The 18,918-nt window shown below is 35.5% G+C and overlaps 1 protein-coding gene across 15 annotated transcripts in view; it reads right to left on the bottom strand.

The window, feature by feature from the left end:
* Positions 1-18,918, bottom strand: part of LOC105223170 (neurobeachin) — a 569,805-nt gene that overhangs the window by 131,517 nt on the left and 419,370 nt on the right. For all 15 annotated transcript variants that reach the window (XM_049455300.1, XM_049455296.1, XM_049455295.1 and 12 more), the window contains one exon: positions 14,113-14,217. In XM_049455300.1, coding sequence (XP_049311257.1) covers positions 14,113-14,217 — 105 coding nt within the window. The remainder of the gene's footprint in view (positions 1-14,112; positions 14,218-18,918) is intronic.

The following is an 18,918-nucleotide window of genomic DNA, read 5'->3' as shown; positions in this document are numbered from 1 at the left end:
GCAATTCACATGACCACTCTGAGGACACCGTTTTGACTCATCTGAGTATATAAAAGCTGAATGGAAGAAGGCTCTGATGGCCATCATGACAAAGGATTTTTCCAAGTTCTATGATGATTGGAAAACTTGTTGGCATAAGTGTATTGCAGCGGGAGGGGATTACTTTAAAGGAAATGAAATGGGTAAAGATCACCTTTCAATTTGTTCACAGTTTATCGAAATGAATTCATTCGAATAATTCAAAAACTGATGAACAAATTTATATCTAAAAACTTAAAACTCGCTGGCTCCAAACCGGCTTTTGACAGCTTATTTTTTAGATGATTCAACAGCTGATTTCACCACTAGTTTGACAGTTGGTCGGACAACTGTTTTGACGATGGTCATGCTAAGAAAGCTCAATACCTCTAAAAAAACACCCACTATAAGTGTCATTGCCATGTCATTTACTTCAACATTTCAAAATGTCAATGTCTCTCGATAAGCAAGCACTTAGCCGAACAAATGTGACTCGCTTTTAAATACGCATTTGCGTTATCTGGTTTTAATTTTTGTTTTTGTAGCGAATTTGTTGCTATTACAAGCTACAGTGAGTGCGATAAAATCACTGACAAATATAGAGTATAGCTAAAAGTTCTAACGATGGAATCTGCGAACTATAAATCCACATGGATACACGGCTGAGTGCCTGCCGACTTTGCTCTGCTTCAATAATTAAGCGCTCCGAGGAAACTTCGACTGCAAAGCTGTGGCTAATGAAAACCGAAAAACAACAAAACACTACTTGGTGATATTAAGAACAAATGATTGCGTGTGTTAGTACGAGGTTATATACATACATATATGCATGTATTTGTGTGTAGCTGTGTGTGCGGCTTGTTTGCTTTCAGTTCGTTAGCGAAATATATTGCCATGTCTTCAATATTAAGGGGACTTGCTTGAGTAGAGCATGCTGTTGGCGTAGCATACAAACACACATATACATATATGCAACGATATATATTTATACAGTTATAAGCAACTCTCTGGTAGTATTGTTGACTTTAAGCGCTACTTGCGCCGCAAAGCAACTGTGACAGTTTTCTTGTTGTACTGCCGTACAAATGCAAAATAGTAAAATATCCGCACACACACACACACATTTATACACAATTTTAGCGTTGCGGACAGCAAGTGTAAGATCAACTTCGGTATGTGTCAATATTTGCACAATTTAGCGACTTTCAAGTAGCTGCCTGCCACCACCACTGACACCAACAGCACTATTACTACTACTACGACTGCACACACACACACATATACTTACTTGTAAGCAAACTAAGTGTACCCGTGTACTTGGCAAGTTTACTCAAGAGTGCAGTGTATTTTGAAAGGGAAGTTTGCATTAAGCAGTTTTGATAGTTTGCATTGCCAAACAAACGCTTTGAGCGCGATGAGCGCTATGTAACGGTAACTTGTAGTGGATATTTAAACAAAATTTGCGTTGTTAGTTTGAAGTGTTCCTTTTTGTGTGTGTGTAAATAAGAAACTTAATAAACGCAAAAGTTTTGCATAAGCTTAAGCATAAATGCGCTTAAGCTCGCTAAATTTCGGGAAATAAGTAACAACCAACATAAACAAGGCGCTTATTGGGCAAAGGGAGCATATAAAAAGTGGGAGAGAGAAGCACATGCACACTTCCTTTGAATAATGGCATGCAGCAATATCTTTCACTGAAACGTAGAACTCCGTTTCTGCTTTGTAGTGAAAAATATTTTGTAATTTAAATGTTATTCGATGAATTGAATAGTTCAGAAGACAAATAATAACAACATAACAGCCACACCGTTGACTATTTCTGAAATTTCTATAGCAAAATCTCAATTTTTTAGTATTTTGTCAGTAGAGAAGGTAGGCTTACGATCCTAAATTTAATGGTGCTTGTTTTAAAAAGGGAGGCCCAGCGGCCTAGGCAGCCACACTTAGCCAATATTAGGTTTATCCTCAATTGATTTCTTTTTTCAACCCCAGCTGCGAATGTCTTTTAAAGTGCCGCATTGGAAGCCGTGGAATTTATTCGGCTGAAGCCTGGGCAAACGCAAACATAATGCTTCAACGTCTAATAAGCCTTCGCGCATGTTCTGCATTCCGCCTAATGCACTTCTCCAATAGTCTGAAGTTGGGTTCGACCTAAAAAATAGTAGGTACTTAGTTTCCTTTTGCCTAGACGTAGAAGCTTTTCTTATCTGTACACTATCAACAGGACTCCAAGCAACTTTTTGGTTTGACCTTTGTTGCCATGTTCAAAGATCTAAGGTTTCCCTATAGAGTCCATTGCTTCAAATAATCCTTGAAGTAGTTGAATGGTTTGGGACAGATTAGAAGAAATGTATTCAGAGATGTCTTCGAGCCTTCCAACTCGTCTGCCTTTTCATTTCCTTCTATTCTTATATGACTGGGTATACAGATGATATTATAGGAATTTCCTACTGAGAACATTACTATTGTCTGCTTGCATAACCTAACCCGGTTAGTTTTAGTATTATCGCTACTTATAGTTTTAATTGCCACTTGGTCCACTAAAATATTTATTTACTGGTTTCTTAGAGAAGAAGCTCACTTGCCACCTTCTGATATGCCAACAATTTCTGCCTGAAAGACTTAATTGTTGTCAATTAGAAGTTACTTTCTGTATATGGATTACTACCAAAGATGCCCGTTCTTATTTTACACTTTGAGTCGTTATTGAATATGTAGATTTCGCCACAGGAACTATTGATCATAGCATCATTGATCTATTCTTCCCTGTTGAAGAATAAAGACGTTGAGTTAATTCCTCATGGATCTCCTTTTCTCAATATTATTGTCAATTGAGCTTGATTTCGTTAACAAGGTCAAGTATAATACCACATCCATAGTGACGATAACTCTGGTTCTAATGTCCTAACATCAGATGTCAGCTTGGCGTAAGCTTTGCCTCATACTTCACTTGAATATGTATCTCGAATACAAATGCCGTTCTTGACACTCGGAACATGCTAATAAAAAATGCAGCCATTACAGCAATGTTTAAGGCAAAACCTGGTCTCTTCAATCAGCAGCAGGGCCGAATATCTATGTCTCCAAGGTAGAACTCTGTGTTTCGTGAGATTAAAAGGACGTATTATGCGCTTCTAAAACCGGGTGAAGACCGTATTAGGAAACTTTATGAACAACAATTTATCAAATTGAATTGAACGATTGTCGAAAAATGTCGCAAATTTGCGACTAGATACGAAATAATAAGTTTCAATGATGACAATGCTCGCATTCATGTTGTAAGACCAGTTAAAAATCATTTGAAAACAGCGGCAGGACCTTATAGCCCAAACGTTGCCATTTCTGCCTTTCATTTCAGGCGGTCGATGCAAAATTCCCCATCTTGACATCAGTACAGGGTATAAAAAAATTGGCCATTATCCTTAAATAAATAAAAGTTGAAATTTGAAAAGTCTAAGAGCGAAATATAAAGACTTTGTCAAGCCACAGACTTATGGAGGATTATTGTTTGAATTCTGCAGTTAAACATCAAGTCTAAAGACACAACTTTTAACAAGTGCGAATATAGGGCAAGCATAATTCAAAAACGATTCGTTTGAGAAAAACAATCAGCTTAATGTTAATGCCGCACTAAAGGGTTGTGGTGTACTGTCATTCGCCACGTTTGACCTTTCTTATGCTTAAACCATAATGCAAAAGATTAAAAAAAAAAATAATATAAAAAAACTCGTCTAAACTTGCGCTGCAAAACAAACTTGTAGCTTCAAAGACTCATCAAGCAAGAAAAAAAAAACAAGAAAAAAACTCTGCCCAACTTATTAAAAACTTACCGCTCAGCTGCAATATGCCGTTACTTTTAATGAAAAATGTTTAAAAAGGGAGGCCCAGCGGCCTAGGCAGCCACACTTAGCCAATATTAGGTTTATCCTCAATTGATTTCTTTTTCAACCCCAGCTGCGAATGTCTTTTAAAGTGCCGCATTGGAAGCCGTGGAATTTATTCGGCTGAAGCCTGGGCAAACGCAAACATAATGCTTCAACGTCTAATAAGCCTTCGCGCATGTTCTGCATTCCGCCTAATGCACTTCTCCAATAGTCTGAAGTTGGGTTCGACCTAAAAAATAGTAGGTACTAAACTCCCTTTTGCCTAGAAGTAGAAGCTTTTCTAATCTGTCCACTATCAACAGGACTCCAAGCAACTTTTTGGTTTGACCTTTGTTGCCATGTTCAAAGATCTAAGGTTTCCCTATAGAATCCATTGCTTCAAATAATCCTTGAAATAATTGAATGGTTTGGGACAGATTAGAAGAAATGTATTGAGAGATGCCTTCGAGCCTTCCAACTGGTCTGTCTTTTCATTTCCTTCTATTCCTATATGACTGGGTATACAATTGATATTATCGGAATTGCCTACTGAGAGCATGACTATTGTCTGCTTACATAACCTAACACAGTTAGTTTTAGTATTATCGCTACTTATAGTCTTCATTGCCGCTTGGTTGTCTACTAAATATTTATTTACTGGTTTCTTAGAGCAGAAGCCTACTTGGCACCTTCTGTTATGCCAACGATTTCAGCCTGAAACACTTAGTTGTTATCAATTAGAAGCTACCTTCTGTATATGGATTACTACCAAAGATGCCCGTTCTTATTTTACACTTTGAGTCGTTATTGAATATGTAGATTTCGCCACAGGAACTATTGATCATAGCATCATTGATCTATTCTTCCCTGTTGAAGAATAAAGACGTTGAGTTAATTCCTCATGGATCTCCTTTTCTCAATATTATTGTCAATTGAGCTTGATTTCGTTAACAAGGTCAAGTATAATACCACATCCATAGTGACGATAACTCTGGTTCTAATGTCCTAACATCAGATGTCAGCTTGGCGTAAGCTTTGCCTCATACTTCACTTGAATATGTATCTCGAATATATATGCTGTCCTTGACACTCGAAAACATTGCTAATAAAAAATGCCACCATTACAGCAACCTTTAAAGCAAAAAATGAAAGGCAAAACCTGGTCTCTTCAATCAGCAGCAGGGCCGAATATCTATGTCTCCAAGGTAGAACTCTGTGTTTAGTGAGATTAAAAGGGCGTATTATGCGCTTCTAAAACCGGGTGAAGACAGCATTGGGAAACTTTACGAACAACAATTTATCAAAGTGAGGTGAACGATTGTCGAAAAATGTTGGAAATTTGCGACTAGATACGAAGTAATAAGTTTCAATCATGACAATGCTCGCCTTCATGTTGTAAGCGGTGGGGCCTTATAGCCCAAACGTTGCCATTTCTGCCTTTCATTTCTGGCGGTCGATGCAAAATTCCCCATCTTGACATCAGTACAGGGTATCCAAAAATTGGTCATTATCCTTAAATAAATAAAAGTTGAAATTTGAAAAGTCTAAGAGCGAAATATAAAATCTTTGTGAAGCCACAGACTTATGGAGGATTATTGTTTGAACTTTGCAGTTAAACATCAAGTCTAAGGACGGAACTTTTACTTAATTCAAAAACGATCCGTTTGAGAAAAATAATCAGCTTAATGTTAATGCCGCACTAAAGAGTTGTGGTGTACTGTCATTCGCACTGTTTGACCTTTCTTATGCTTAAACCATAATGCAAACAATTAAAAAAATGAAAAACTCGTCTAAACCTGCGCTGCAAAACAAACTTGTAGCTTCAGGGACTCTTCAAGCAAAAAAAAACAAACAAGAAAAAACCTGCCTAACTTATAAAAACTTACCGCTCAGCTGCAATATGCCGTTACTTTTAATGAAAATCAAATTCACTTTAACACCTCGCCCTACCAGCGACGCCTAACACTTTGAATAATGCACAAAAACCTGACCCTGACCAGAGAGAGAGAGTAGGAAACATTTTTCTACATAAAAGTTAATCATACGCCATGGCGGACAACTGAAGCAGCTGTCGGCATACAATTCCAGCAAACAAAGTACAGCACAAAACACACAGCAGAAAAACTAATAAAAAACGAAGCCAACAGCAGCCGTCCGGTTGTTGAATGAAAAATGCAACAAAATGGCATAAATAAAGCAGCTGGACAAAGTATGAAAGCAGAAATTGTTATTACATGGCTAATGTTATGACCTTCACCGGTGGCGTGTGGCGTGTGGCGTGGCCGAGCAGAGTTGGGCAGCAGTGTTGCGAGCAGAAGCTGCAGCACAAAGAGGAAAAACGAGCGGCTGAAAACGTGTTGTGGTACCAGTTGAATGCAGCAAGCAACAACAATTGCAACAATATGTGGCATTTTTAATGCAACGACATAGCGCACATATTAAAAATGCAAGGAATGAGAAAAATTAAATAAAAAGAAGAGCAAATTTTTATATAAAGTATGCGAGTGCATAACTGCAGCCATAACAAATGCCAGCGGTGCTCCATTTCGAAATAAAAAATTAAAAACGGACACAAAATAAAATGCGCATTATGATGAGAAATTCGAAACGGTAATGGCGGGGAAAGCACTTCAGCGCGGAGTAGCGATTATTCAGCAACAGCGCGCCGTCAGTACGATAAACGCAATGCGCGCATTAGCACTGCTCATCATCAGGCAAAAGTCTGAGTAATGACTGCCAGGGTTTGTAAATGGAAACAGTATAGTGCTGGGTATATACATAAATGTATAGATATGTATTTAAATAAAAATTTTGAAAAACAAACGCACAAGGGTGCATATTAGAGCTAGGCAAGTAGTCTCGAAGTAGTTTGCAATTGGAATTTGTTGGAGCGAAGAGTCCACAATATCAACACTGAAAATCTGTGTAGAAGTTTGTAAAATTTGAACAGCCCAATTCATTGAAAAAGATCTATAAAGTTGGGAAATTATGTATTGCAAAGTTTCATATTACTGAGTACTGATTATTATCAAAAAAGATAGAATTTCCCAATTCAGATTACTTTTAAGCAAGTTCCAAAAGCCTTGATTATAGAAAATTATAAAAACAAGAAAACCGTTAACTTTGGCTGCACTGAAACTATAATACCCTCACAATTGCATTTCTGACAGCATAAAATGGTGTAAAAATTGTTTTTATGAAAAATTCCTTGAAATTTTGACTGGAGTTCGATCGCTGTTTATATGACAGCTATATGTTATAGCGATCCGATCTGGACAATAAGTTCGGGGATTGTAGCGATGCCTACAATAGCTTGCTACGAAGCTACAAAATTATGAAAAATTGTCGATATCTTGTCAAATTAAAAAATTTTCCATACAAAGACTGGAGTTCGATCGGCCGGTTTGTATGGCAGCTATATGCCATTGTGGTTCGATCTGAACAATTTTCTTGAAGATTGTAGTGATAGCTCAAATATTGAACTGTACCAAATTTCATAAAAATATCTGGCCAATGTAAAAGTTTCCCATACAAGGACTGGAGTTTGATCGATGCTTCCGACAAATGGGCAACACCTTAATAAGAAAAGAACGTGTGCAAAATTATAAATCGATATCTCAATTTCTCGTTAGTTTATAACAAGGATCTTATGAAAACCAGGTCAAAATAAACTGGATTCCGAAACAATTTCATCTTATTAATGGAGGATGAAGGCATTCTGAAACATTATCTTTGCAAATGTACAACTTTCAGTTGATTGAGACGATCGAAACTTCATGCATGCTTCTTCTTTTTCCAAAAACTTAAACTCATAAAAATTCCATACACACATTTAAATACAAAGTTAAAAACAAAAACAGCTTTGAATTAAGTTCTAAGCACAAGCGCATAAGATTTTCTAACACTTATTCATTGAAACTCTTAAACAAAACAAAAGGTTTCCAAACACAACTTAAATCTCCAGCTCGCTCTTGCCGCCTAACCGACTAAGAAAAATCCGACTTATTTAAGATTTGCGCCAGAAAGGCTTGCGGTAATTGGCGGCGCGTGGCAAAAGGGTTTCAGCACTCGCTGTTGGTGCCAGAAAGCAAATGAAAAATTAAAAAAAAAAAACTTATAAAAATTAAAATAATAACAATAAATTCACAGGGAATTTGAGTGAATCCCTTACAACACCCAAGACTACTTCCTGCAGCCGCGGCGCTGTCATTGCTGACACTTAAATTTGCATACAAACTGCCAAACTGCTGGAAGTCTGAAGTCGTGAGGTCTGTTGTGGACAGCAGTTGACAACCACAAAGCCAAGTTGGCTAAAAGCATACACACAAAGCAAACGATTAAAGACCGAGAAGCAAACGGGTGTTCACGGTAGCATGGTGGGGACCGCTTGTCACTCGCCAAAATACTTAGTCGCATTGTTTGTGTACTTGTTTCGGTTCGCATGAAATTGTATTGAAAGCACTCGCTAAATTTGACACCCTACAATACACACACACAGCGCACAGTGCGCTTTGATTCAGCTTCAGCGACGCAGCAAGTTGTATAATGCCACGGCATAATGGAATCAGTAAGTCAGTACTTTAGTTAAGTAGTTGATTAGGTATGGATCTCTTGGTTGGTGGGTTATACGCAGCGGTCAGTCATGACTAATGGGTTAACCACTTAATTATGTATACGCCGGCATGTATGCATGTGTATGTATCGCCTAATTAATTGAGTACATCTACACGCATTTGTGTTTTGAGAGAACTCTTTTCGGACAAAATACTGGCAGTGCAAAATTCGTGGAATTTAAAAGAAGAAAAATTAGAAAACTATGTTTTTAGCACATAAAATAAATAGTAAGAAATATATAAATTTTAATAAAAAATAGGGTTTAATAGAAAGGTGGGCTAAATAATTTTCTTTTATTCTATTTATTTGGCATGTAGTCTCTCTGAAATTAATGTTGCCTTCTTCAAGTTAAAGTAAGATCTATTGCTCTCAAGTGCAGCTTCATTCAGAGCTATAAGCTTTCACTCCGAACGGTAATACTGGCATGGAGCACACTGACTATGCGCTCTAGATTATTCAAGGACCATCTACCTTCACTGCTTCGACATAAAAATTTTGTAGGAATCGTTGAAATCTGCAAAGCTGATGAGTTTTAGGACATCCTGCTATAAATTTCATCTGAGCACGATAGGGTTCTAGCATTGGATTTAGGATGCTCATGTGAACTCGGAAGTTGTTCGTTAATAAACAGGGTGGAATATGGTTGATCTCGACAAGCATTTCTCATAACCTTACTCGTGAAAATTGCTAACTGGAGGTAGGCGAGCTCATACTTTCGGTGAACTAGATGTGTCTTTCATAGATGAAGGTTTTTTTAGGAATTAATGGTATCCCAAAGGAAGGATTCGTTCTCAACTGAGCAATAGGGATAATTCAAGAATTTTGTGAGGAGGATTAGCCCCGTAACCTATGCTAAACCAACTCTTCAATGTTCCAATAACTTGATTGCGTGGGGTTACGTCTTTAACAAAATCTTGAAGTAACATACATTATTAAGATATTAAAAAGAAAATGTCGGAAACCCCATGAAGTATACTCGAGTACACAAAATCATTAATATGATAAGCTGTGTCGATTTGTCCATATACCACTGCGTATGCACCGTCTTCATGTATGCGGATTAGTCCCACAGTTTTTAAGACATCGTTCTGAAACTTTGCGTCCGTTCTTTTCTCACATAGAAGTTTCTCATTTGTCGGAACCACTGATATCGGATAACTACAGCATATAGCTTTCATACAAACTGATCAATCAAAATCTAGAATTTGAACTTTTTTTTTATATGTAAAAAAGCTTACCCACGTTCACGCTCAAAAAAATTATTTAATTTTATAACGAAAATCCAAATTGGACTATCAGTACTTTGTCGCGTGTTGTTAAAACGTTCAGCAAAGACTTGACTTTCAAGCAGGAAGCAATGAAGTGGTAAACGACGAAAAGTTTTATGAACTCTAACAGAAGAAGGAGTTAATAGTAAGTAATAGTGTAAAGCTTCAGACAGGTATTAAAAGAAGAACAGCACAGCAAATTATCGCGCCAAAAGGCTTCACCTTGATTTCTTCAAACATTTTGACTGCTTCGATATGGATGATGAGACGTATTTACTTAGGCACTTTTCATACAGATCATAGAAAGAATGTCCTAGAGGCGTTTAAAATACAAAAAAGACAAAGTTTCCAAAGAAAATTTTGGGTTTGGCAAGCCATTAGAGGCTGTGGTAATAGAAGCAGCTCTTTTGTTACAACTGGAACTATCAACAGTAATTTATACATCCAGGAGTGTTTGCAAAAACGGCTTAAGTTATTCACAAAACAGCGGATGTGTCAACATTTTTTGGCCTGAATTGGATTCATGCCATTATATTAAATCGGCTGTTGAGTGGCATGAAAAGGACAATATAGCTTTCGTGTCAGGATTTGCAAATCCACTGTACGGAGATCAGACCCTTCGAAAAATATTGGGCACTGGTAAAAAGGGTTAATAAGAAGACAAAACATTGTTGCTGACACTACTAACAATTTTCAAAAGAGTAGTTTTCAATCAAAAGAATTTTGGAAGATACTATTAAGAGACTAATGGGAGGTATAGAGGAAAACATTAAATAATTTATAAAAGATAATTAATCTGCAAGGTATTTTTAATAAATTTAAACACCAAATGAATTACTGTTAAAAAAAATGTTTTACTTTTAATGCATGAAATATTTCAAAAGCTACTTAAATTATTTTCTGTACTAATTTCATGGTGCGCAAGCCTTATTTGCGCTTGCTAAAACCAAATAAAATGGTGAGATTGTAAGAATGTAGTAGTCGACTTTCAAGGACTACCTTAATATGCAAACATATATACACATTTTGGTTTCCCAAAAATATCTTTGGATTCCGTTGCCTTCAGTTGAGTAACTTAATTGGCTAAACTATTGAAAACACGAGCTAACCAAATGCCTGCATAACGGTTATTTGTTACAATAAAGGATTACAAAATCATAAACTATGGCTGTGCGAGTGTTTGTCAATTTATAGACATGTAAATTTTTGTCGGCCACAATGTTTGCTACGCTTTACAGCAGCAATAACAACAACAAAACGACAACAGCTTCCGCTGGGCATTTGCGCTTGCACGTTTGTTAAACTTCAAGTTCAGACAGGCGACACCCACACCACGGCACAAGATAACAAGCAACAACAACAAAAGCGACAAAGAAATTTCAAAGGTAGCAAGTTTTTGAAGCGGAAATGGGCCAAGGACAAGAGCAAAAAGGTTGTATTACCACTTTAACTGTAACCGTTAGTGTTACGGCCAACATAACTGTTGTTGGCAGGTGAACAAGTGTAAGGCAAACAAATGAAAGCATAAAAGGAAGCAGCACAGGCAAAAAGTGTAAATTTTTCAGCGTTGGTGGTAGGGTGGAGGGGTTGTTGTTGTAGGCAGGCAATTTGTGACTTTTGAACATTTTGTTCAAGGCGATAGGCAACATGCTGCCTAACTAACGGTAAGTCAAGGTGCAGTAACAACGGCCGGGCTTGTTAAAAGTAATAACGGCAAAAACAATAAAACATGGTCGACAACAACAACAACAGGAACAACAAACATTGTAAACGTGGCACGAATGGCAAGTGTGGCAAGTGTGTTAAAACAATGCTTGCAACGCTTGCAAATCGAGAGCGCTAACAAATCCAGCAGCGGGGGTTACAGCCGGGGCAACAAGCAGCAGCGTCGGTGACAATAAATCCTTTTTACGGCCAACGAATGCACAAGAAAGTAGTAAATTATATTTGCTCATACCACCGAGAGCGCAACTTAGCTGCCCCTTGACCAAAGTAACACCACAAACACATATAAATACATACATATGTACATACAACTATACATATACACGTATACACATACACACACAGTGCTTTTTAGCACACTTGCGCTTGCCGCTCACGTTTGCGTCAATGTGTCGTGTTTGGCATAACAAATTAGCGTCACAGGTGAACAACAACAAAAACAATGAATATGAAAAAAGTGTGTGTAACAAATAAATAACTTTTACTTTTATGTTGCATAAATGTGATTTAAGTTTTTCCAGCCGCGCAGTTGTGCGTGAGCGCTTTATTGCCGGAAATACAGTTATGCTGCGTGCTCACCACTTTGCCGCTTCCGCTGGAGAAGAAGAAAAACACGCACTTTTTACGGTGAGCTTTACACCTTTTTACAATGACGTCGCTGGTGACATGTCGAAAATTTTGATGTGCTCATGTAACTTTGACTTTTTTCGAGGTAACATACTTTCCTGCATGTATGTGGGACTGTGTACGTGAGAGGTGTGCCTGCGTATTGTACTGCCGGCGCAGTAATTTTAATATTTTTTCAAAGTCGTGATTCTGACATTTTTACCTACTGGAAAACTGGTTTTGCATATTTTTTCCCCTTTGACTTCAACATGTGCATACATTGTATGTATGTATTTATATATGAATACATATGTATGTACATATATGCCTTATGTATACAGAAATAATACAAAATGTTACTGTGTTGATAACTAACATTCGCTCCTTGAAATGCCTTTATGTCCAAAGTAATATGTAGTTAAGTTCCAACAGTTTTGAATTCTAGATTTAAAGTTTGCAAGAACCTCAGAAAAATTAAATAGAGTTGCCAAATGTACCCAAATAAAAGTTGTAAGTATATACATATGTATATAATAATATAGTTAGTGAAAACTTTCATAATTTTCAATCAATTTGCTTGAAACAGTGTCAATGACAAATAAATTTTTCGCAGAGTTGCCAACTAAATTAAAAAAAAAAATAACAAAAAATTAGTATTACAAAAAGTTTCTGCCACAGTAAGATACATTTCAGGCAACGCAATGTGAGCTGTTTTAATAATATGGCATATAAAATATAGAGTTGCCATCTGTTTTAAAAAAATTGTATTTCTAAAAAATATTAATATAACTTATGTATACATTTTAAGCAACATAATGTGAACTTTTCCTAATAATATGGCATTTAAAAAATAGAGTTGCCACCTGTTATAAAAAATAATAATTCTAAAATATATCAATACTACTTATACATTTTAAGCAACATAATGTAAGCATCTTTATAATAATATGGAATATCAAAACCAGAGTTGCCACTTTTTTGAAAAAAAAAAATTGCAAATATGTTAATATTACTTGCAATTTAAAGAATGGATGAGGTATTGTAAGCCTTATATAACATAAATATCTAAAACGGGTTGCCAACTATCTTAGATTTTTTATATTAAATAAGTATAATATTGGAAAAACCGGAAAATCACTTTCCTTATATGGAATGAATCTGCTGGAAATATATACATACATATGTATATGCATGTTATCCACTTACGGTTTCTTTAATAATGTGGAATATAAAAAAGTAGAGTTGCCATTAGTGTAAAAAAATAACAATTTAAATATTTAATAGTATTTGAAAATAAAAGTCAATTCGAAACAGTTACTTTAAGTTATTCATTGCAGTAATTTTTTGAAATAGTTGCCACCTGTTTATAATTTTTTTATATTAAACAGAGAATTGGAAACGGCCAAACACTTTTTTATATGAAACGAATATACAGAAAATATACATATGTATTTGCATTCGAATAAAAATAAAGGAAAGTATGACAAATTTTTTTGCAGAGTTGCCACTTAGATTAAAAAAAAGTGAGGAATTAGTATTACAAAAACTGCATGTCACAATAAAATGTATTTCAATGTAATGTTATTTTTTTTAATAATGTAGCATATCAAAAAGTAGAGTTGCCATCTGTTATAAATTACATTTCTAGTAAAAAGTAATATTACTTGAAAATAAAAAGGCTATGTAGAAAATGCATTTTAAGTTGTTTGTTGTTATGGCAGCAATATCTAGATAGGGTTGCCACCTAGTTTAAATTTTTTACGATATGCAGAAAATTGGAAAAAAACAGAAAAAGGAAAAAAGTATGTACCAACATATATTGTAACAAATTTTATCATTTTATGAACTTTCTTTGAAAATCATTCTATAAGATTTCCAAATGTTTATGAACTTGGATGTATCAGAGCATTTAAAGTTTAGCATTTTTATAGGCTTTAGAGTGGTTTAGATTGGCAAGCTGTTTTTCACACATAGTACTCATGTTTATACTCAAAAAAACCATAATGTGTAGCACTTACCTGTAGATTTGGCGGACAATGATCCAGCAGCTCTAGCATGTGTTTAATATTTTGTGCATCTTGTATCACAAAATTTAATTCCATATCAAATTCGCCACCGACGAGCTGCAAAATACAGAAAAAGAAGTCAAAATTAATAACAAAACTCGGTATAATTTCGTAAATTTATATAAAATTGTAAGCATGAAGTGTAAAAACCATGTAAATGTGAAAAACGAAAAAATGCGCCTTGAAGTATGCAACAGCTTACACTTTTTACCATTTAAGTGGCTGTAAATAAATATTTTACTGCGTGTAAAATCAAACGAGCCGAGAAAACATATAAGCAAATTTATTTACGTACATACATACACACATAGGCGAGCACACACATACACGCACGCACGCAACTATTGATGAAGCGGCAAATGAAATTAAATGTTACAAGCAGAGTGTATGTTCTGTGCCAGAGCTGGTGAAAAGAGTGCGTAGGCGGCTTATTTGAGAGCCTATAAAATAGGCGCGTCCTTATATAAACTATAGGCTACCGACTGCGGTGGTGGCGGTGGGCGTGATAGTGCGCTCACACGCTCAGAAAAACTTTGTAGACTTAATGAAGCGCACAGAAAAACACGGCCAAAAGCGAACAAAGTCCACAATACTTCGTAAACACTACTACACCAGCATATTTATAAATTTTTTGTGTGTGCTTGTGTGTGCGCATGCGGAAGTTGTTGATTATGGCTTATATATGCACTTATGTGTATTATATAGAATTTTATGAATAACCACAAATTGAATTGGATTAAAATTTGCTTGCCGCTCAGTGGATTTCGCATATTATTTATTCCCTGATTTAATACTCTGTTTTCCTGTAAGCGCCGCAATACCACCCAGCAGCCAGCTGCTCGGCCGTTGCTACACATATAATGCGAGCAAATTGCAAACAAGCCGAGAAAAAATAGTAAACAAGTGAAATAAGCAGAGCGGAATATAACCGTGTTGGTAAGGGATACCGAGTAAATCGATACATACATACATATACTGGTATTACAAGGCGATGGCAGCGAAAAAATATTATTCACAAACAATTTGCCCACACACTCATTATGTATGCATGCTGGGAGACCACAAGCGGTCGCGGCCGCATGTAAACTCGTGGCAAACAGAAGCGTACGTAACTACAAACAAACATATATTTATGCTTGTATATGTATAGTTGAAATATGAAGCAGTGGCGCCTGCTTGTATGTAAAAAGCAAAAAAGCACACATTATCATATTTTTGTGTTACGTATACGCACTGTTGCTCAGCCAACATTAAGTGAATGTGTTTCAACACACACAGAAAAGCGCAACATAAAATTACAAGAAGATGAACTTCTAGCAGCTTCATTTGTTTATAAATATTTAATAACTGTTATGGTGGTTTGCGCGGTTTTTTGTTGCAACAAAATATTTTCAAAGCGATTTCATGTAGATATAAGAAAAGAGTAAATATTTTATTAGCTTGTGGTATATAGTGAAATATTTATTAAAAATAATGAAATACTCTTGCGCGTCAAGTAAAATAAATTTTTAGACATAATAAGCACTCTTCAACAAGATATTTGCTAGGATTACTTGTGGCTGTTCATTTCTTAAGTTACTTTCTGCAATATTCTATCGCAGTATTGTAATAAAGCTGCAAGGCAAACATAAGCTATGTGTATTACATTTAAGAATAATAGCGTATATTATAGAAATATATTTTGCAGTAGGAACATTTGATGGGAAGCACAATATAGCATATCTTAGGGGCAGGTAAAGGGCTCGGCTGTGCTTTTTCTATTATTTTTTGACATTGTTCATGTATACTCGAGAACGTACTTTCGTATAATTTTATTAATACCAGTTTTTCCAATAGGGTTGTTATGATTTCTGAGTGTCGTTTCAGCCTTTTATTAATATATCAGGATCTGTACATTTTTTCTATTGTATACAGCAATGTTTACAATTTCATCATAGAAAGATATACGCAAGAACAATTTTTACATATAATTTTTTTCAAAATAATCGTTCCCCATTTGCTACTTTTCGTGCGCTTTTGCTTTTCACGGTCGCAATAATGGTTCACCTGTACTCGCTATTCCTCGAATTATTGAAAATTTTGAGAGTATATATTTTTAACATATTGTTCAAGTACCTTCAAATAATGAAAATATTGCTGCCCTTTAAGCAAATTGGTCCGAAGACCGAAATTTGTGGATTTAAAGACATTCTTCAGAGCTTGGGCCTTCTCAAACCATAACTTGGCAGATATTGAGACAGGATTTGGGATTGCAAACGTATAAATTGTTCTTATTCAAGATTGAAACCATTGCACCATCGTAGATGCCGTGGATGCTCTAATTTTGCTTTGGGACAACTTGAAAACGATAACGATTGTTTTAAGAAAACCATCTCTGATGTGCCTCACTTTCATCTGAATGCTGCGGTAAATAAACAAAACTTTCGATTTTGGTGCGATGAAAATCCATAAATTATTCATATTATTCATGAAAAACCACTGCATACAATGAAGTTGATAGTTAGGTGTGGTTATTTATAGTTTTGACGTATATAAATACATTAAAAAAGGATTCTGTCAGTAAAGAGTAAGCTATAGGCATCGTATGCGCCATTTTCGGTTTCTGGGGCTTCAACAGTAACCATTTTTAAATATCTCAGGAGGTTACATAGAATTTTTCGGGTAAAAACAGTCTTTTATCAACAATTTTTTCTCATTTAAAAATTGAAATATTTTATTAGAAATGTATACTGTTGCCAACATACACTACTTGCAAAGAAATTCTGAAATTTTTGGACAAAAAATATTTTACGCCATTTCTGGTGACCCATCGGAGAAAAGCAGCACCCGCGCTGGCAGTTTAACTCCATAGAAGAACGTCTTAGTGAAAAAAAACATCTGTTTTAATTAACACCTCAACATAGAACTTGGACATAGAAAAAAACCTGAAAATTGGATTTTTGGCAGAGTTCGTGGACTTGTTGCTTCGGCCCAGTTTTTAGTTTGAGTTATTTTTATGATTGAAAAATAAAATATATTTCAGCTTTCATGGTTTAATGTTTTCAAATTACTAAAAATATCTTAATTGCTCTTCATACATTTCTAGGAGGAAGTTATCCTGTCATCTAGGCGAAATAGAAATAAATCATCTAAGAAGGTTTTGATAGGTTCAGGGCGTTTTTGCCGATAGCTGATATCCAACTATAGGACTTTTGCGTATGGCTTCACAAAAGACTGTACACAACATGATCGCCCACCACGCTTAGATATTAGACATTTAACTTAAGCTAACCTAACTTAGTCTCTTGTCAAAAATATCTCGTCTGTTACATAGCAAAATACATACAGTTACGCAAATTCAGCTAGAGTGACTTTGTGCCCCTTGAATACACTTTTTGAGCTTGAAATTCTGCTCACCTTTCATTACCAAACAAAATGATATTAAAACGTCGGATCACTATTCGTACGTTATTTATTTAAAATTGTTGTTACATAAGTTCATAATTATTTACGTATTCAAACAAATATCAAATATTATGTAATACGAACAGTAATTGAAAACAGAAGGCTTAATCCATATAGATTAATTATAAAATGAGCAAATTAATGAGTATGAACGTATGATATATCATCGTGTTAATGTTAGGTTAGCGGGTTAAATGCGTAATATTCACTGTAATAAAGGTATATTAAATGCGCATAAATACAGAGATATCGACAGAGAATACGCTTGAATAAATAATTTCTGTAATATTTATATTAAATATTGTAATTATGCCGCGCACGTCAATGACAGTTGAATTATTATTGACGTATATATGTGTAATTTCCACTGATTACAACGGTATTTCAACAAATTTTAAATACTCGCGGATTTAATGTGATTATTTTCTGTATGACGCTTGTTAAGTAGTGGGCGCTGCAATTAAGCGCATTTATAAATATATGCAGCGTAAATATATCGTATACATATATACATATACAAAAAAATATTCCACAGAGCACTTATAAATGCTGCATATATACAGTTATACGCTTGCTTGCTGCAACATTGCTCATTAAAATTGTGCGCAACGCCTTGTGTATATGCCAGGCAAATAACGCTGATATGTGACAAGCATGTAATGCTTTAAGCCATGATTATTGAGTGTGTTAACACACACACACATACACACATACATAAAAGCACAAAAAATGGTATTAATGCGGCTTTACGCGCAAATAATAACTCATAACAGGCGTTTCAATGGCAGTGCACGTGGCGTATACGCAACCTTTAGTACGGGCTGCAGCTGCAGCACCGACAGCAGCCAGCAAGTAACCTTCGACATCGCACTTCAGCAACAATAAAACTGATTTAAAAAATTCAATAATTTTTCTTTAGCAGTTTAAAGCATAGTTTTCACATTTTCACGCCGGATTTGCACATTTTTTCAACTTTTTTTAAATTTTTTTTTTCAAATTTTTGTTTCATTTTTTTTTTCAACTTTTTATCTTTATAATTCTTTTTGACACTTTTTTTAAACTCGCGCACGTCAAACTGGAACTGCTTTGTTCGCTGACCGCCACAAGCACCGCAAAAACTTTATTTGCGTTAATCAAAATGAGATCACAACTAAGCGACAACAAAAAACTCGCGTCGAAAGACAAATAACACGCCGCAAATGTGGCATAAGCAAATATAGAAAAATTTAACGAAAACATATTGTAATTTAATGGTGAGGTTTAAAAGGCTCTACTGTCTGCTGGCAAGGCTTGTGGGTGTGTTCACGCGTTTTT

This window comes from Bactrocera dorsalis, chromosome 4, assembly GCF_023373825.1.
Source record: "Bactrocera dorsalis isolate Fly_Bdor chromosome 4, ASM2337382v1, whole genome shotgun sequence".
In the NCBI taxonomy this organism is placed as follows: Eukaryota; Metazoa; Arthropoda; class Insecta; order Diptera; family Tephritidae; genus Bactrocera; species Bactrocera dorsalis.
The sequence above is the reverse complement of the archived record's forward strand: the minus strand, read 5'-3'. Positions and strand labels throughout refer to the sequence as shown.